Genomic DNA, 20,321 nt, shown 5'->3' with positions numbered 1-20,321 from the left:
TAGAAGCAGAATTTATGAAAAACTGGATTGTTTTGAAAAAGGGGGGAAATGATAGAAGGTGATGAGTTGTACTTCAGGAAATTCTAGGAAGAATAAGAGCAAACAGAGAGGAGAATTCCCAGGGCTAGCAACACAGACAGAAAGAAGCACTAGGGGAAAATATATCTATTGAAATCATATAAATTTTACATCATGTTAGTTGTGAAGACTCTCTGATCTTTCTGCAGGAATCTTTGGAAAAATCTTATTTACCAAAAGCCAAATGATCAAACCCTGACTGATTGAATTTCTTACATAAAATGCTGAAGATGCCATAGCCTATTTACTAATTTACCGATTGATGACTTTTTACTATGCCCTGGTTTAACCTGAAAAATGTCTATAGAAGGGGGCATTAATTAGAAAAAATCAAATAGCCACACTTTATCCACAGATTCCATTTGTGTGCACTAAATCTGCATGGAGATAAAACAATTCTAAAAGCACTAGAAGGAGTGGTTGATGGTCAACACTTACTGCGAGAACAATCTGGAGGGAACTATGAGCCACTTCTATGTACTGGTACTCCAGAAAACACCCTGAGACCGTGATGTAACGATGGTCTTCTGGGGCCCAGTCTGGTGCAGGGGTCACTGATGTTACTGTACATCCTGGTCCATTCTCCATCCACCAAGATCGGTGCATTGAAATATTAAAAGTCAGGATAAGGTCTGTTTCCTGCAAGAAGTCAATTTATAAGGATAAGAATTACTTTACAAATGTTAGTCAGCTTATTTTAAGGGACTGACTTGGTGTTTTCCAATTGGAAATGTGTTTTCCCCCCCTCCCCTTACCCTATTTTATGGACAGAAAGGAAATATCCCAAGAAAGTTATGTGTCTATAGATTCCATTTATGAGGTTTGCCTGACTACAACATAAATAAAAATATTTATTGGTAAAATTATCAATGACTGACATTAATTGTAACATTGAAGAGTTCTTACTCATGGGGACTTATAAATATTACAAAAGGAGTGATTTAAACTATTTTAAAACGTGAAGTTCATCTTATTTTAAATCAGCTACTTTTTCAATCTCAGAATATTTACCTTTTATACATTTAAATATTAAAGTTGTACTTCAATTTGGCAAAATTTAATATAATGTGGCTAAAACTAAAATTTGTAAGAACTTTACTTAATAAAACATATCATTATTTGGTCAAAATGTTTCTTAGGAAATATTAGCAAATTCTTCCAGAGTAGAGATAATAAGTCAACAACCCTTTCATTGAAGTTCAGCATGTTAGGTAATTAATGGAATAGGAGGTAAATTTCTGTACTTAGAGAGTTTATAATTACATACACAAGCAGGTAGACACATGTTGTCTTCCAGAAAGAGAATGACTGAAAGGAAAATGGCAAACACATTCTGTTACACAGTAAGTCAAGGGAAGAATCCTAACAGAGAGGGTCAGTGGTAGAAAATAAAATTATTTCACTCTCAGTGATAGTGCTACAAGGTAATAAATACCAACTATTTTTACTCCAAAATGAGATGTTGGGTTAACTAAGAAGATCCTGCATAGACAATATCATAAATCAGGTTTTGTGACCTTGAACACTCATTCACACAGAATGCCTGAAAAAGTTCAGCTGAAGTGGTCAGGGGATTTGGAGATTGGAAGGATGATTCCTCTGGAGTGAACTATGGTATGAGTCACATGATCTCCAGGGAGGGAGCAAGTTAATCCTCTTTCTTTCCAGCCTATTGGCAAAGGCTTCAAAGCACCTCTTGCAACCGGGAGGTAGAGCAGACTAGTTTCTGACTCAGGCCGGATACATTTTAAAGAAAGCCTGTGGGTAGAGCTACCTGCAAATGGCCAAACAAAATGTTTCTACACTTTTTGATTACATTTATTGGTTTTTGAATGTTGAACCAGGCTTGCATATCTGACACAGATTCCTCTTGGTGTGGTGTAGACTTCTTTTCGCACATCGTTGGATTCATTTTGCTAGTATTTTTTTGAGGATATTTCCATCTGTATTGTAAGAGGTATTGATCTGTAGTTTTCATTTCCTGTAATGTCTGTGTCTGATTTTGATATTAGGTTAATACGTGCTTCTTTGGAATGAGTAAGAAAGTTTTCATCTGCTTCTATCTTCTGGAAGAGATTGTGGAAAATTGGTATGATTTCTTAAATGTTTGGTAGATTTACCAGTGAACCCATTGGGTCTGATATTTTCTGTTTTGGAAAGTTGTTTATTACTGATTCAATTTCTTTAATAGATATAGGCCTATTAAAATTGTCTATTACTTCTCATGTGAGTTTTGGTAGATTGTGTCTTTGAAGGAATTTGCCTAGGTTATCTAGGTTATTAAATTTATGGTCATAGAGTTGTTAATAACATTCCTTTATTATCCATCCAATGTTCATGGGATCTGTAGTGATGACCCCTCTTCCATTTCTGATATTAGTAATTTGTTTCTTCTCTAATTTTTTCTTATTGTGGCTAAAGTCTTATCAATTTTATTGATCTTAAAGAATCCGCTTTTGACTTAATAGATTTTCTCTATTGTTTTTTTGTTTTCAATTTTATTTCTGCTCTGATTTTTATTATTTCTTTTCTTTCTGTTTACTTCAGATTTAATTTGCCTTGTTTTCCTTAAGATAGAAGCTTAGTTACTGATTTTAGATCTTTCTTCTTTTCCAATAGAAGCATTTAACTCTACAAATTTCCTTCTAAACACTGCTTTCATTGCATTGCATAGTTTGATATGTTGTATTTTCATTTAATTTATTTGAAATAAGTTTTAGCTTCTCTTGAGATTTTTTTATGATCCATGTGTTATTTAGAAATATACCTTTAATTACCAAGTGCATGGGGATTTTCCAGTTTTCAGTTGTTGATTTCTTTACACTTTTGTGGCATATTTTTCACTATCTTTCTGTACTGTTTCTATCACTAATTCTTTTTTAAACTGACCAACAGAACTATAAAAACACATTCAATATTAATGTCTACATGATCTAACACTTTAAACCAATCAATTCCTTCTTTGTCTGATTTTTCCTGGAGATCTCTGAACTGGAATCTCACAGTCTTCTTCTCTCATCAGTCTCTATGCAACTGATGCATAAATTTGGACATGGGACTTTACTTAATATCATTAGTTCTCTCTTATGTTGGATCCCAGTTTCCTATATTTGACTAAGATGACCTTAACATTCCCCTCAGTTTGACTAAACAGGTTTCTTCCTGAGTATAGACATTGACCACACTTTCTTTAGAGCATTTTCTTTAGAAAACTTGTAATTATAAATTCTTCCTTTGTTCCTTCAAGATGTAAATTTTATAAAACTCGTGAATGTATTTCTCAAGTCCCTGGTAGCCATTTCTTTGAAATGTAATTGTCAAGAAAGATAACATCAATATCTCTCAGTCTCTGTAGAAGTCTAACTTTGAGAAGCAAAAATTAGCAAACACAGATGACCTAATCACATTGACTAACCTCCCCAACAATGTCCTTAAGTACTTTTCCATTAGCTCAGCCCAGCATTTACAAATCCTCCCAACTTTTGTTTCAGTGGAATTGAGTTTAAGTTCTCTCCCCTGTAACAGTCATAAATAAAATTTCTTGCCTGTTTAACTTGGAGTTGAGCTCAGTTCTATACTCACCTCTCTCTTCCTTACTATAGTAGTTCGAAAAACCTGTCTTTCCATTTTTAACAATTGTTCAATGCAATTTTTCTTAACAGCTCTCATGTCTCTTTCTAGGTTTTTTCCCTTGCTTTGCAGAGTACAAAATTCATTAGTTTCCTAAGAATAGGTGAGTGATGTTAAGCCTTATGTGTTTTCAGTCAGCTTTTATATTAATCGGTATTTTGGGTGGATATATGCTTCTTTGTTGAAGATGATTTCCTCTCAGAGTGGGTGAATATTTCTCCATTATCTTCTGGTTTCTTTTATAACAGTTAAGAATCCTGATTCCATTTTGTTTCCTGCAATTTTTTTATGTAACTGTTTTCTTTTTTCTGATCTCTTACATTATTTTGTTTTCAATAGTGAAATATTTCAAAAATACTGAAAAATGCAGAGGGTCTTACAGCAATATCTTTATACCCATCACTCAATCTCATTAAATCTTATGTTATATTTGCTTGTTGTCTTTCTTTTAATAAGATTTTATACATAAAAATAATGCTGCCTCTGTGCTCCTCTTAAATATTATTTCCTTCTTTCCTTCTCCATAGATAATTGCTATCATGATTTTGGATTAATACTCTCATGAAAGTTCTTTATAGTTTTACTAAATGTTTACATATTCATTAATAATATAAAATATTGTTTTAAGTCTTAAAATGTGCATATTCACTCATGTGGAACCTAAAAACCAAAACAAATGAATAAAAAAACAAACAAAAATTAGAATCAGACTTGTACATACAGAGGACTGATGGTTGCCAGAGGGGGAGGTGGATGGGTAGGGTGGGCAAAATGGGCAAAGGCGAGTGGGAGATACAGGCTTCCAGTTATGGAGTGAATAAGTCATGGGAGTAAAAGGAAAATACAGGTTATATAATCAATGGTATTGTAATAGTGTATGGTGACAGATTAGCTGCCCTTGTGAACACAGCATAATGTGTAGACATGTTGAATCACTATATTGTACCCCTGAAACTAATTTAACATTGTGTGTCAACTATACTCAAAAAATAAATTTAAAATGAAAAAAATAAAATAAAATGTGTAAAATGTGAATACCCTCTAATTTATTTTGGTTCCATATATTTTTCAAGTTTATATAAGTAGAAAATCTTTTAGTTTCATATAAGTTCTATAAGCAGAACTTTGATGGCTTTTTCTTTTTTTTTATTTAATTTGTAGAGCATTTTGAGGGCATTTCCATCATGAGGCTGTTCCTTCCATTCCAGAAAACATTCTTGTATTTTATCTTAAATTGCTCCCTCCTCTCCACTTTTTCTGTTACTGTAGAAATTTCTGTTAGTCAGACATTTGACTTCCAGGATTAACCTCTTACATTCTTATCTTTTCTTCCCCATTGTTCATATCTTTACCAACTCCTTACAGTGTTATACTGAATTATATATTTTATTTTTAATATTTTGAATTTTAGGAGTTAATTATTGCCTTTGTATACCTAATATTTTTTAATTGTTTCTGATTTTTCTTAGTTTTTGATTTATTTTTTTAATTGTGTTTTTCACATCAGTTTTGTTTTATCTGAATTAATTATTTTTACTAAATAATTAAGTTGATAAATTAGTAAATATTAATAAAATATTTATCAAGCATCTATTATGTGCTATATGCAACATTCCTGCTTTTATAAGTGTTCATCATGCAGTAGGGAAAATGGACAACAAATACATAAATATATAAAAATATCAGTGTAGCAATGTAGTGATCTGAAGGGGCACATGCTCCTCAATGTTTACAGCAGCAATGTCCACAATAGCCAAACTATGGAAAGAGCCTAGATGTCCACCAACAGATGAATGAATAAAAAAGTTATGGTACATATATATGTATATGTTGGAATATTATGCAGCCATCGAAAAAATGAAATCTTGCCATTTGAAAGGATGTGGATGGAACTAGAAGGTATTATTGTAGGCAAAACAAGTCAATCAGAGAGGGACAATTATCATATAATCTCCCTGATTTCCTCAAATCAGAAGATTTGAGGGGAAGATCATAGGGGAAGAGAGGGAAAAATGAAATAAGACGAAACCAGAGAGGGAGACAAATCTTAAGAGACTCTTGGTCTCAGGAAACAAACTGAGGGTTGTTGGAGTGGAGGAGAGTGGGAGGAACGGGGTGGCTGGGGGATGGACATTGGGAGGGTATGTGCTAGGGTGAGTGCTGTGAATTGTGTAAGACTGATGAATCACAGACCTGTACCCCTGAAACAAATAATACAATATATGTTAATAAAACAAAAACAACAACAAAAACATTTAACATGACCATCTAAAACTGAAAAAAAAATTATCAGTGTAGCAATTAACATATTAACATATGTAGCAATTAACATATAAAATAAATTCAGTAGAGAAATAGGATAACTGAGGGTTGAGTCATGGGGAAGTGTAATGTTATTTAATTATAATGGTAAAAAAAACCTGTCCTATTATTTTGTGTTAAGAGAGTCCTGAATGGGTGTCTGGTTGGCTCAGTCAGTTAAGTGTCAACCTTGGCTTAGGTTATGATCCCACGGTCCTGGGATGGAGTACAGCATTGACATCAGTCTCCCTGCTTAGTGGAGAGTCTGCTTCGCCCTTTGACCCTCGCCCACCCGCTTCCCCCCTGCTTGTCCTCTCTCTCTCTCTCTCAAATAAATAAATATAATCTTTAAAAAGAGAGAGAGAGTCCTGAAAGAAGTGTAGGAGTGAATAGAGCAAAGATGGGGAAGGGCATTCCCAGCAGAGGGAAGAGCTGGTAGGAATGCCATGAAGATTTTTTGTTACATTTAATCTTGCCTCTGACTTTCTGTTGGGAGTCTTTCCTTAAAAGTCTGGGTATCCCTGGTTGTTCTTTCCTACCCAAGAGGAGAACGTTTAAAGCTTGAGCGGCAGTTACATTGTATTAGTGGGTTAGGCAGCTAGTGTTCTTCTCATAGATGACTGGGCAGTGCCTTCCAAATTCTAGATCTGTATGGAGCTGTAGGACTTTGTTCTGGGTCTTCCGGTCTACTAATGGGGTACGGTAGGCACCACCCCACAGAATGCTTTGGCTGAACTGGAAGGAGTTGCTGGTTTTGATACATTGTATGCACTTTTTTTTTCCAGTATACAGTCTCTAAGTTAATCCTCATGTGTTCAGAAATTTAGCCCATGCTTACCTTTGTCTCGAGTCTCACTTGTCCAGAGGAGAAGCCTAACTGCATAAATCAAAGGAAGAACCTGGGGCAGCCTAATTTCTCCTTGAATAGCTTATTCAGTCCATTCCCATTCTCAGTCCTGTGCCTCACACACTGCTTCCTTCTAAATCCTGTCTTTTGAAGGGCTTTATAGGTCAAATCTGTACATTGGAGCCTTTCTCCACATTTTTATAAACTAGGTTTTTCCACTCTGCTAAGTCACTGGCCAATCCTCCATCTATTTTCTATCTTATGAAAAATGTTTATAATTTCTGTCCTTTTCTCCCCTCTCCTATTCTCTTTTACTGTTAGTTTATAATTTTTTATTCTTTAATATCACTATAGAGGAATTTAGGGATAAAATGTACGTAAGTGGATATCTTCAACCAGCAATCATTGACTGTAAGATTCCTGGCATTATCTTATATTCTCATTTATTTTCCTGTAGACATTCAAACAAAAGACTTTGCTTTTGATATGTGTGAGTGAATTATTTTAATCACAAACTATAAATTCCTTGCTGTAAAACAGACAATAGAAAGGTCTTGAAGTTCTTTTAATGCAACAGAACTTTCTGTGTAGTCTGCTCCATGCATAATCAATAGGTTATTTAATTCCCATGTATTTTGTTAAGTTTGAGCTCAAAATTATAAGAACTTTTGAGACAATGAACAAGTCTTGATAGCACAAAATAAGAGAGAAAACTGTAAACCAAATCTTGTGAATTCTACATGGATTCATATTGAAAAACATGCAAAATGGTCTCATGATTGTAAGAATTTAAAAGTTTTAAATCTAAAGAAAAGTTTCATAATTATATGTTTAGATCAGTATAATAACAAAAGCCCCCTTTGTATCAATAGATTTATTCATTTCTCTTAGTAAGTCTCCAAAAAGTTCAGATTGAAGGACCCCATTATTGGTCATGCCAATTTTCAAAATAACAGGGTCTGATGTATTACAGGAAAGCTGTTATTAGCACTAAAAATTTGTTTCTGACAGGGGCTATATGCATTCAGGTCAACACAAGAACCCTAACTGCTCAACAAATAATAAGCATTTGATTAAAAAAAAAAAAAGCTTGACAAGCAAATGAGAAAAAGATACTAGTAACATCTCAAAATTTCAATAAAAGGCTAAAATTTACTTTCACAGTTTTATGGCATTTGAAGAAGAGCATACACACATGTATCTGTTCCAAGAGTAAGCAATGGAGAATCTATCACAGAGATTCGAAGGTGGAGAGTGGGAGAGAAATTTTGAGTTGCAGTTTAAAAAATCTGAAATGTTTTCTTAGATTCTTGGAGTTTTCTATGACTTAGTTCTTTTGGAATAATAATATTGAAAATGGATACTCTCTCATTTCTAGACTGCTTAGTCACTATCAGAAAGGCTAGAACCTGTACTTTATAATAAGGCAATTAGGTTACAGTTAGCAGCATAGTTGGTAACACACATTAAATTATTCATATACTATAGGCAAAGCCATAAAGATGTGAAGTGATAGAAGATGTGATCTCTAACATTATGGAGCTTATTGTCTCTTTTCAAGGACAAGGTGTAAAGATGAAATGTAGCAATATAGGGAAGCATTTGGTAAGTACCTAAACAGAGGTGTGGACAGTCTATGCACAGGACTTTGGAGGGTGTACTGCCTACAGGTAGCAGTGGACCAGTACTCTGGTGGGACAGCCTCCAAGAGATGGAAACTCTATCTGGGGCCAGAAAAAGGGCCAGACTTAGAGAGGCTGATGGACTGGGGAGAGGGGGGAAGACCGTTTTATGTAGGGGGCTTAAATAATCAAAATTGCAGAGCTGAGTATTTGTCTAGTTAAGAACTTGATTATTTAAGTGGCCTTAATTTTATGAGGTGAGAGTTTGTGAGAAGGAGCAGTATAAAATGGCTTTGAGAAGATCTTGATTTGGGGCTGGATTGAGCAGGGACTTAAATGCCAGAATAACATCCTGGCTTACTGAAAGATTTTTGATCAACGGCAGGGTGTGGGCACGGTCAAACCTGAACCAAGAGGAGTTGCAGTAAATGTTAGTCTGCTGTGGGATTGGGGTGGGGCAGTGCAGGAAGCACGATGGAGACCAGTACAGGTGCTGTTTTAAGCAATAGCCATTATGAAGGCAATGAATGACTACTCATGCTATAAAATTCAAATGCTTGAACTTATTCACCCCAGACTACTGTCCTGAGTTCTTCAAGGGTCGAGGGAGATAGGATCTAAACCGCTGTTTTCAGCAGTCAGAGGAAGATTGGGAACAAGTCAGCATCCTCCTCTCCTTATTTTAAAACATGCTTCTTGTAATGATATTAGAGGAATGCCAGCAAGCATATTTAATGGAAGGAAGCAAATTTTAACAATAAAAATGTTCTGGGAGGTCAAAATAAATTAATGAAAGCATGTGCGTTTAGGGGCACCTGGGTGGGTCAGTTGGTTAGGCGTCCTACTTTTGATTTCAGCTTAGGTCATGATCTCAGGTTCTGAGATTGAGCCCTGAGAGAGTTCCCTGCTTGAGATTCTCTCTCTATGCTTCTCTCTGCTCTTTCTCACTTTCTCAAAAAAAAAAAAAAAAAAAAAAAAAAAAAAAAGCATACATATTTAGTTGTAAGGACTCAGAGAAGTAGTTAGGAAACCTTGGGGTTGAATGATATTCTGTATTAGCCTATGATGCAGGAGCTGGAATAGTGGGGAAGGCTATATTTGACACCAAGAGTCACTTCTTTTCAATGAACTCTTATTTATTTACAGGCAATATATATTGGATTACAGTTTAAAATAACACCAGAAAGCATCATTCTATATCTTATTGCCAATATCTACATATGGATACCAATTCATAAGAAACATTGAAATATTCTTAAAAATTATCATCAACCATGGTTTGTTTCCTCCTGGTGAACTTAATATTCTAGCCCTAAATATAGCTCTGTTTTTTTGTTAGGATATGCCTAGATCTATGCAAATCTACATATAAAAACCCCAATGCTAAATTTATCTTGGTAACATATGAAAATCAGTGACAGCAAATTATATTGTTCAAGATGTCAAGGAGAAGAAGCTGAGCAAATATAGATTTGAGAAGATGAGAAAAATTACAAATGCGTTTTATTTAACAGGTTGAATGAATGTTGCATATGTAGGAATGCAGCCCAGAACATAAGGAAGTTCCTATCTAACAACTCCAAAATCCAAAAATGTGATTCATCCTGCTATAAGATGAACTTAAGGGAAGTAGATGGGGCATCAAATATACATCTGTGCCCTTACTTTCTTTTAGAATCTTCAACTATGGACAACTTTGGGATTTGGATGATTGCGGATCATAATTCAATATAACACCATAGCTGGTGTTGACTCCAGTTCCTAGTTCTTATCATTAATTATTCAAGAAAAAATTTTTACAAATATTTCTCTGTGTGTGGAAAACATTATACCATTGCTCTAAAAACAGATGAGGGAAGTCTGATGGAATTCGGGTTGTTAAAATTCAGATTTTAAACACAAAATGTGTTTCTTCCCACTACATGGAAAGATTCACTAAAGATTTAATATACAATGTTTAAATTTCATTTGCTATTACATATTATTGACTGAAACAGGTTTCTTAATGTCTGTGGTCCAACAAAGGCCATTATTTCACTTTTCCAAATCTTATCCTGACTGCCTTCTTAGTCCAGATAAATGTTTTATGTTACCTCACAATGGGTCTGCACTTTCTGCATTTTGAGCATTGCTGCAAAAATCACATTTTAATAAAATCCTCCTCAATACCTCCTATTAATATCCTGTAGATCTTTCTGCATTTAAATTAATACTCTGAGCTACTCCTTCTAAGAAGCTTTTCCTGATTAACTTCATTCTCTTTTCAGCACCACAATGTTATACCTAGTACTTCTTTGTATAGGTACATGAATAGCAATACTATCTTGGTTAATTGCTTTCTTCTTACGGGTAAAGGAGGACATGAAGCCCCAAGTACAGTCACTGTTCCTTCTCAAAAAAAAATCCACATTAACTCTCAGATGAAGAAGAAAGTTTGCATCTGAACTATAGAGAATTTTGTTCTAAGGTGATCTTTGTAATGTTCTGAAAGAGAAGCGGGGTGAGGGAGGAGAAGGAAAGGGAAAGAAAAGATGGACGGGAAAAATAATACAATAAGGAAGCCTGTGTTAATGTTAAAGTTAATTGAACCTCCAGGCTCGAAAGTCCTAATTTTTTTTTTTTTTTAACTTTGTAAAGTTAGGACTCATCAGCTATGAGTACGATTCAAGTTTGGCAAAATGAGTCTTCTCTCTCTCACACCGTTACTAGCAGATGCTAGAGGCAGAATTTTCTCAGCTGGTTACAGTAATGAAAGATCAACTTCTCACTGACTTCATAGTTTTCCATGTACTGAAACCTCTTCAGGCAGCTTTTCCTGCTGTTTTCTCACTTCCCGTTTGTTCCTTCCTGCAGGTATCTTTTCCCATCTTGTGAGTGTTCCTTTCCTGTCTAAGAGCTTTGAACAGCGATCTGCATTCAGATTCACTCTAGGGGTTTCTGGAGGCAAGGAACAGGTTAGCTATTTAAAGAGAGGATGCTATTGCCATTTCAGCACTTGTCTGAAGGCCACCATTCTATTTGTTAATAAAGCACATTTCTGTGGATTTTTAATTGGCATGGAGGCACACAGGTGCTGATGATATCGAAGGCTTGGAAACATTTAAGGGACACTGAAATGTCCTTTAATAGTTCCCCACCAATACTGCCAGGCATTATCCCAACTAAGAGTGCAGTCCACCCCCAGTATTGACACTGTCATTTTCCCAAGGTCATGAGTTCTGACTTGGATAGCATCTGTGTTTGTCTCCACGGATTTTAGCTTGTCAAGGATTGAACTGGGAGTCTGATCTCACTTTGATCCATAGTTCAAAATGTCTCCATTAAATTTGATGCCAAAGATGCTAATAAAGTCTAATGTCATTTTCTTTGTTCATTCTCTTGGAAGAGAACAGTTCATGAGATAATGACCAAAAAATGGTAGCAAGATAGAGAATGAGCCAAGTGTTAATGTTATTGATGATGGACTTCAGGTAATTTTTCAGTTATTGAGAATGACCATAATTGGAGATGAAATGAAATACTAATCAACAAAAATTTTCTCTATAAATCTTTTTATTTTGAAGCTGTGTGTCTCCTTGTCCATTATGAATTCTGCAACTTATTGTTAAATTTGAGGCCATACATACTGCAAAGAAAAAAGGAGGTAATGTTTATGTATTCATTATCTAGTATATGCTACAACAACATTTAAGAGGTAGGGATTACTATCCTTATTTAACAGAAGGAAAAAAAATGAGACTGTGTGCATTTATAACTCTATCAAGTTATTTTTTTTATTAAGGAATAATTAGACTTCAAAACTGACTTTCTGCCTTTTCACTGGACCTCGTTGCCTCTTAAGAAAATTTTTTTGGTCACCCAATAGATCATTGCCAAAACACCATACTTGGTATTCTTCAGGAGAATGTACTAGAATAAAAAATGGCAGACGCATAATTCAAACAACTTATTTAAAAAATTTTTAGATGCTGCTCAGAAACCTACTCAGCATTATACAAGACCTTGATGTGTCCTTTTAGGTGGTTTGTCAACTCTGATCCAAAATTCACTGTACCTTGCATTTATAGTAGAGTTATATTTGCCATGCATTTGGATGAAGAGGCTTTTAAAGATATTTTAGTTGTACTTTATCCTCATGAGAAAAAATTTTTTTTAAGTGGTAAGATTTGTTTCATGTCTTGTTTTATCCTGGCAAGTACATAGATCAATAATGCTTAGAATCTGTGGAGACAAATATAAATAAACCTCTAAGTCTAAATAAAACACCTTTAAGTATGTGTACCTATTTCATTTGGTTTGCTTCCAAAGTGCTCTTTGCAGCCTTTGTAACACACAAGGCCAAGAGGCTACTGGTGGAAAGGTCGCTGTCTAGAAGAAAAACATTAAAAAACAGAGAAAAATACTTGTCATCACGTTATAGAGAGAGAGAGCACTTAGTTTCTTAGTCTCCCTCAGGAAGAGAGGATATTCTCCCCAGAAGTGTAAGGGAAGACAGAATTAGAAGTTGGAGTCACAAATACGGGGAAAGAAAGAAACAGTTCAGTCATTTTTGTGGCAGTGCTGGAGAGATGAGAGTGGAGCGGTAGTTCATTAGACACTAGTTCCTTCTAGAAATAGTGCCGATATTGCTGCAGCATCCCCCACAACCTAGTTCTTTTTAAATGACGTGCTTCCTTCCAACTTATTTATTGATGATTCTCTTCTTAAGCAGATCAAAAAATGACTTGAGAAGTCCTGTGAAAAGGAATACCTTAATAATTCTCCCTCCCAAAGTGGTTGTTCAGAGCCATAAGCCAAAGAGCCATTTAATTTATATACGTTAGCATGTCCAATATGAAATAGGAAATCACAGAGAAAAACACTGTGGTATCATTTTAAGTTGCAGGTAGATTTTGTTAAGTGGCTTCAATAAAGGAATAGTAAAATGACCAGCTATTTTCCTGCAGTGAACATAAGGAACTGTTGACATCTAGCATTCTCGTACACTTACGGGATCTTTATAGCTTTATGATCAGCCTCTTTGTTTTGGGCTTTATGTCTGAAAACAGACACTGATAAAACTGCCTCCTGACACTGTGCCCAGGGTGGTTGTGGGAACTAAAAATCAAGTCATGAGGAAACTAGGGAGGAATTTGGGTTGAATTATCTGGAAAAGAATGAGAAGGACCCTCATAATTGTCTTCAAATGGTTAAAGAAATATCAAAAGTCAGAGTGATAAGACTCACCATTTATAGCTAACTCCAGGGTGGCAGGCCAAGTTTCAAGCTGACGAATTTATCTGGAAGATAAGGCTGATCAGCCTCAATGGATTAGAAGTGCACCCAAATAGAATGGGTAGTGTTCTGTGTAATGAAGCTCTGTAGCTAGTGGTTTGCAAGCAAAGGATGGATGGCCCTTTAAGAGTGGGGGGCTGTACTCAAAACTTGTACAGTCTCTTTCCTCAGAATAAGTCGGTGATTATATGAATAGAGAAAAACTAAAGATCACACATGATGTGATTTTCTGTTGCCTTGGTTTATTTGGGGCCACTTAAATGGACAGGGGAAGGTGAACTTCTGAAGTTCATGTGAAATAACTTAGAAAAATACACTATAATTTTAAGCCTACAAACGACTAGTTTATGCTCCACTGCTAAAAGTCTGCCTCCACTGACAACCACTCATTTTAGCTCTTAAATACTACACTATGCCGTATTTGACAATGGTTATATATAAATTCTCAGCATCAGGGCGCTTGGAGAATCTCTTTAACAGTATCAAAATCACTTAAACACTCTTGTGAAAAGGAGCAATTTTAATAAACTTTCACCAGTGGTTGCTCAGCTAGAATCAAGGGAATGACTTGAATTTACGCAACGAATCTGAAAAGATTCCTACAAAAATCCAAGAAACCTAAGAACTAAATCTAATTAGACTACTAAAAAAAATCGCTTACTGTTATAGAAAATAGCCACATGGTTTTGAGTAACTTCAAACTTCAAAAAATTCAGTCACAGAAGAACTGAAATTTACTGTGAATCCTAAGGCTAAACTCAAACCTGACATGTCTGACTCCTTTCACTCTAAAATCTAGTAATTAATTTTCCCTGGTGCTACATTGTCACTTAGCATGGGTTGAAGCTTTAGTTTTTATTAACTGTATAATTTGATTTCTCCCTCGTTGAGTCCATGTTAATCATTCTCCATAAAGAGAGATGTATGTGCCTGTCAGAGGTCACTGAGAATAAAAGGAAAGGAAAAAGTAAAAATATTTCATGTTCAGGAAAATTTTGAAAGAGCTCATGTAATTCATAGGAATCACTTTACCCGCCCCCCAACCCTTTTTCTGGTCTAAATTATCCAGGTAATTATGTAATTTCTCTACTCTGTTTGCTAGTAGAAACAGGGAGTCGAGATAGTGGGAAAAGTAAAAGACTGTGAATAAGAAGATATGAGCTCCTGATCACGGGCATCATTCTCTATATTGCTTTTTCATTCAGTAATACAGAGGAGATAATGACTATCCCTTTCCAGGTAATTGAGTACTAGAGAAGTAAAATGGGAACTGTTACCTTTAATAAGGATGAATTTGCTCTTAGGGGTAAAGCTCTGTAAGGTACTGAAATAATGAGATTTCTGAAGATCTGTAATAATTAACCATTTTCATCTGAAGAATCCTACCTTTGACTGGCGATTAGCGCACAGTTCAGAACCCTTTCCCATCACCTTAAGATACTTCCCGCTATGGCATAGGACAGACTTGAGTTACTTTTACATTATTATTTGCCCAGATCATGTACCCTGGCTTCTCCACTTTGTCACTTGGTCTGTATTCCTCCCCTGGACTCCTCTCCTCACTTCTGTTCAAGTGTAAGGAGACTACATTTGCCTGTGTATATCTCCAAACATAATATTGGCTTATTTACCTTGCTCTAGACCTTCTCTCTGCTCAAACCCAACACCTCAACCTCCGTACACAGGGCCGCAGTACCTACGGGACATTTCTTCTGTGCTGCTTGTGCTCCTGCCTGTGTTTCCTGACATAACAATTGGCTTCGGATCCTGGGCCTCACAGTCCTTCTCTGCCAACTTCTTTTCTAGACCCAGTGCACATCAGCATAAATCCTGGAGTCTAAATATATTCCATAACTAATTACTGGCATAAGTATCTCTTAACTATGACAAGCATCTAATAGAGCTTCTGAACTGAATTATTGAGTCAATAGATTTCATGTACATGTAATGAATGTATTGTGGTCATGTGAGCTCTCTATAACTTGGTTTAACATTTCTTTTTGACTGAAATGGATTTCTGGAAAATGTAACAGTTATTGCGATATCTTAATGCCAGAAAAATTTTGATGTGTATCAGATTCAAACTGTAAACAAAGAGAGGCTAGAGGAATTGAATAAGAAACTTGAGTTCAATTAGATTAATGAATACAAGTAAGTATATCTTTACTTCTCTTAAGCTCCAGGGTACTTATTTTCCTCTTTGGTGGAAAGAGAAAACAATATTTCTCCTGTGAACATGGGTAAATTATTCCTTCCCATGGGCTAAAATAAGTAAGAAAAAAAATCTTGATACACTAGTTTTGGGGGACTTAACTTGAAATGGGAAATAGTACTGAGTATAAATTTTGGGGCTAGTAAAGTCTGATAGAAATCATTTCAGAGTGTTCTGGAAGCAAATGATAAACTGCTTATCAGTGTCTGAAGAAAAAGACCTAAAATTGCAAAAGTTAGTTTTGGGGGCAAAAGTCCCTTGAAAGTGGGAAGACTGTTCTGGTTCTGTCCTGGGCTTTTGACCCCCTCTCTTCTGTGAGATTGTTATACCCCTGAGGCTTACTTCTTAGACGAATGAATTAAGAGAAAATTAAAGGTACTTATTTCCCACTCTTTGGGTTTTCAGAGATGAGAAAGAATTTCCACTTCATCCCTCCTCAGGAAAAAAGGATGGAAGAAATAAACCTCCTACATCTCTCCTTCCTCGTAGCCTCATCACTTCCACAAAGAATGACTTATTTGGTGGGTAACTTTGGAAAAAAGGTTGAGTATGATCAGGTCAGTCATTTCTTCTCTTAGTTGGAGCCAGCTTATCTGCAGAATGCACAGGCTCTTTACAACCCCACAGGATGAAATTGGAGGCACATTCTATATTTTCTTTATATCAATATATACGTGGATTTTTTTAAAGACACATTCATATTTTATATTGTTATCTTTCATAAAAATGTACAACTCCACTGAATTTCTACTTGGAAGCTGAATGATACCAGACTGGAGATTGGGGCGTGGAAACAGGAGGCCCAAGGCAAATATTGGAGAGAAGCCTATACTATTCAAAGGGCCCATCATACCCACAGCCTGCTTTTGAGGAATGCTGAGTTGAGACCCCAAATCCCTGTCCATCGCTAATTGGATAATGAATATAAGCCTTATACTAGGTAAGGATCAACAGAACAAGTTAGATCCTGTCTCTTGCCCAGGTTGAACATAATACATTTAGATAAATTGAACTGTATGTCACTAAAATACCCATCTCCAAGTCATTTGTGGTATTCTGAATATGTCTTGGTTCCTGGAAACTGGAAAGTGCCTAACTATTTCATGAAAATTAACTAAGATTATAGTTCTTCAAAATAATGAAGGCCATCAGTGTAGAGGATAGAATGATAAGTAGACATGATTATAGACTTCAAAGACTGTATAATCTGATACCCAGTCAATACAAGTAATTACATCATAACATAAAATGTGTCTATAACCTTAGCAAAGATAAAACAAAAAAAAAAAACCCCACCACTTTTGAAGTTAAGGTCACATCCTATTGTGTTATGATGAGAGGCTTAATAGGGGAGTTGGTATTTTAACCAGACCTTATATGACAGAGAAGATTTAAGTAGGAAGAGATATAAGAGGGAATTATGGGTGAAGGTACAAAGTGAACAAAAGAATTTAAAAAGGAAATATTTAAGAAATGATGAGTAGGTCTATGGAGCCACAGTGGATTGCTTTTGTATGTGTTTGTATGTGTATAAGCTAAATATATGTGATTATGTGAAAGTGTGCAGGCAAGAATGTGTGTGCAATTATGTGTGTATGTGTGTGTGTGTGTGTGTGTCTGCATGTGTCCCCTGGGACAATCACTGTGGGGTGGTTAGGCAGTGGAGTGGGGGGCGGCTAGAGGGAACATGAGAGTCATGGGGCACTAAAGCAGAAACAGCTGAGATGATGGAATACCTTGGAACCAACGGGGCATCCTTTTGACTCTACCACCCACAAGTACCCAGGACTTTTGCACAAGCTAGGGAGCTAGCTAGTGTGGGTGATTGAAGGTTTAGATTTGCATTGCACAAGGAAAGGTGAAGGATGGAGACACACATGTGCCAACAGCTTTACAGACATTATCTCATTTTATTCTCATTACAATCCTTTGGAATGAATCTTCTTACATAGGGGGAGAGAGAACTGCCACTGAGCAATGAAGTGACTTGCTAAAGGATAAGTAGGACCCAGATGGATCTTCTACTTGTCTTACTCCAAAGCTATTGGTTTCTCCCCAAAATCAGAGACTTCCAAATTTTAATGTATTGCATACTTTCTTCCTTGGTTTGTCTTATCATCACCTGTATTAGTCTCTTCTTATTTTTCTTGCTATTAACTTACACTTTAAATTTAAGTTGTAATTATTTATTTTGAAAACAAAATTCATATCCTTATTTGATATGTTGGTCATACTTTTTTTAAATACAAATTTAGAATCCTTTTCTAACATAGAATCCTTTAGCTACCAAATAAGGCTAAGAAAAACTCAGTCTCCCACTCCTCCCAACGATTCTGGCCTGGCTTAGCTCTGAATGAAGACACAGGATTCGGTGGGCCAAACTAAGACTGTATTTTTAGTCTCTACTTCAGAGAAGTGCCTTGGAGCAAGGTACAACCTACACAGCTTTATGTAGTGGCCCTGAATATACCCATTAAAAACAAAACAAAACACCCTACTTGACTGTGTACCTTCACAAACAGTCCAGCACTCTTTTGGAAATACTGCATTTCACAGAGTAACAGGCGGCCCATCAGTTGTCGGAATATCTATGAATTTGCCTTTTCAACTCCTACTTATGTATGGGAGCATTTAATGAGGCATGAGTCATTTCACAGAATGGATTTCCTGGATGTTTAACGCATCTTTAAATGCATGTTAGATGGACAGATTTACACACGTGGATACGTAAATGCTGCTTCTTTGGTCCATGAATCTCCACTGTATAACGCTGATGATAACAACACAGGAATCCCAGGACCTGCCCCTTGATATGATTAGGTCATGACTCCATGATTCATTTACTGCATATTTTATCATAAGTTTCAGTATTTCATCAATTCAGAGTTCTCAACATTCCCACAAACTCAGGATGGAGGTTTTTGAATGGGACTTATGGAATCTGGCCCTTCACCTCTGCTTTTATCCTACTTACTGTATTCCTACTTAGTTCAGAACCTGGCAGTTACTTTCTCCTTAGATATTCATGCAAAAAGCGTGTTTTTCAGTGGTAACAAAAATAAAGTAAATCTGATTATGATCATTACTTTTTAAAATTATTTTTTTAATAATTTTTTTAAATTTTTAATAAACATAGAATGTATTATTAGCCCCAGGGGTACAGGTCTGTGAATTGCCAGGTTTACACACTTCAAGCACTCACCATAGCACATACCCTCCCCAATGTCTATAACCCCACCACCCTCTCCCTATACCCCTCCCTCCGGTCTCCCTCAGTTTGTTTTGTGACATTAAGAGTCTCTCTTGTTTTGTCTCCCTCCTGATCCCATCTTGTTTCATTTATTCTTTTCCTACCCCCCAAACCACCCCTCCCCCCGTTACATATGATCATTACATTTTTTTTTTAATATTTTTATTTATTTGACAGAGATAACAAGTAGGCAGAGAGGCAGGCAGAGAGAGAAGGAGGGGAAGCAGACTCCCAGGACTCTGGGATCATGACCTGAGCCGAAGGCAGAGGCTTTAACCCACTGAGCCACCCAGGCGCCCCAATCATTACTTTTTTTTAAAGAAGACAATGTGTTACAATAGAGAAAGGAGACTTGGGGATAAAAGACACACTTTGAATCTGGCAGTTGATGGAAGTTTCTAACTGAGTTATCTTAGTGAGGTTAATTAACCTTTCTGTCTTCCTTTTTAAAATGTGGATAATACTTTTCAGGTTTTCCATGGGGCCAAAAACCATAAAAAATCTACGGCACAAAGTGGGTGCTCGATGAAAAGTATTTATTTTCTCTTTTCATAATAACTTTAAATTTGTTAAAAGTGAAGTGAGATAAGCTATTCAAGAGTTTTGAAAAATACTGTTGATGGGCCACTGGATCCTATCCAACTATTTGGTATCTGATTATCGAACTCACCGGCTATTTCCTGCTTGCTGTCATTTCAAGCAACGTCTCCTGCCCAGATAAAAAATAAAACAAAGGACTATGATTTCACATTCTTGAATCACAAGATCTAGTGTTTTTCTTCCCTGGTCGCTAGGGTCACAGCCCTGTGCTGAGCTGCATCAGCTGTGGTGGTGAGAACAACTTTGTTTAAGAACCTGACATGTAATCAAGTCTCCTAAACAACTCCTGCCCGTACAGGTTAAGAAGATTTCTAAGAGAGGATATGTCCCAGGGAAAGAAAGAAATTACACTCAACTATGGCTTTGCGATTTATGTTTTAGACTCTTTGATGATTGTGTTTAGTTCCTAAGTGGAACGAAGGAAACTCTCGTGTCAGGAAGACAGAGGAGGCAAACGCAAATCAATATTGCAGAGGATGCTCAAGGAAATGACTTTTCTTCCTTCGT

The 20,321-nt window shown here is 36.1% G+C and overlaps 1 protein-coding gene across 5 annotated transcripts in view; it reads right to left on the bottom strand.

Annotated features, from left to right (window-relative positions):
• Positions 1-20,321, bottom strand: part of NKAIN2 (sodium/potassium transporting ATPase interacting 2) — a 1,000,598-nt gene that overhangs the window by 180,577 nt on the left and 799,700 nt on the right. For all 5 annotated transcript variants that reach the window (XM_032862439.1, XM_032862440.1, XM_032862441.1 and 2 more), the window contains one exon: positions 517-717. In XM_032862439.1, coding sequence (XP_032718330.1) covers positions 517-717 — 201 coding nt within the window. The remainder of the gene's footprint in view (positions 1-516; positions 718-20,321) is intronic.

The sequence above is a fragment of the Lontra canadensis genome, unplaced genomic scaffold (genome assembly GCF_010015895.1).
Source record: "Lontra canadensis isolate GAN:19392208 unplaced genomic scaffold, GSC_riverotter_1.0 scaffold23, whole genome shotgun sequence".
Classification (NCBI taxonomy): Eukaryota; Metazoa; Chordata; class Mammalia; order Carnivora; family Mustelidae; genus Lontra; species Lontra canadensis.
The sequence above is the reverse complement of the archived record's forward strand: the minus strand, read 5'-3'. Positions and strand labels throughout refer to the sequence as shown.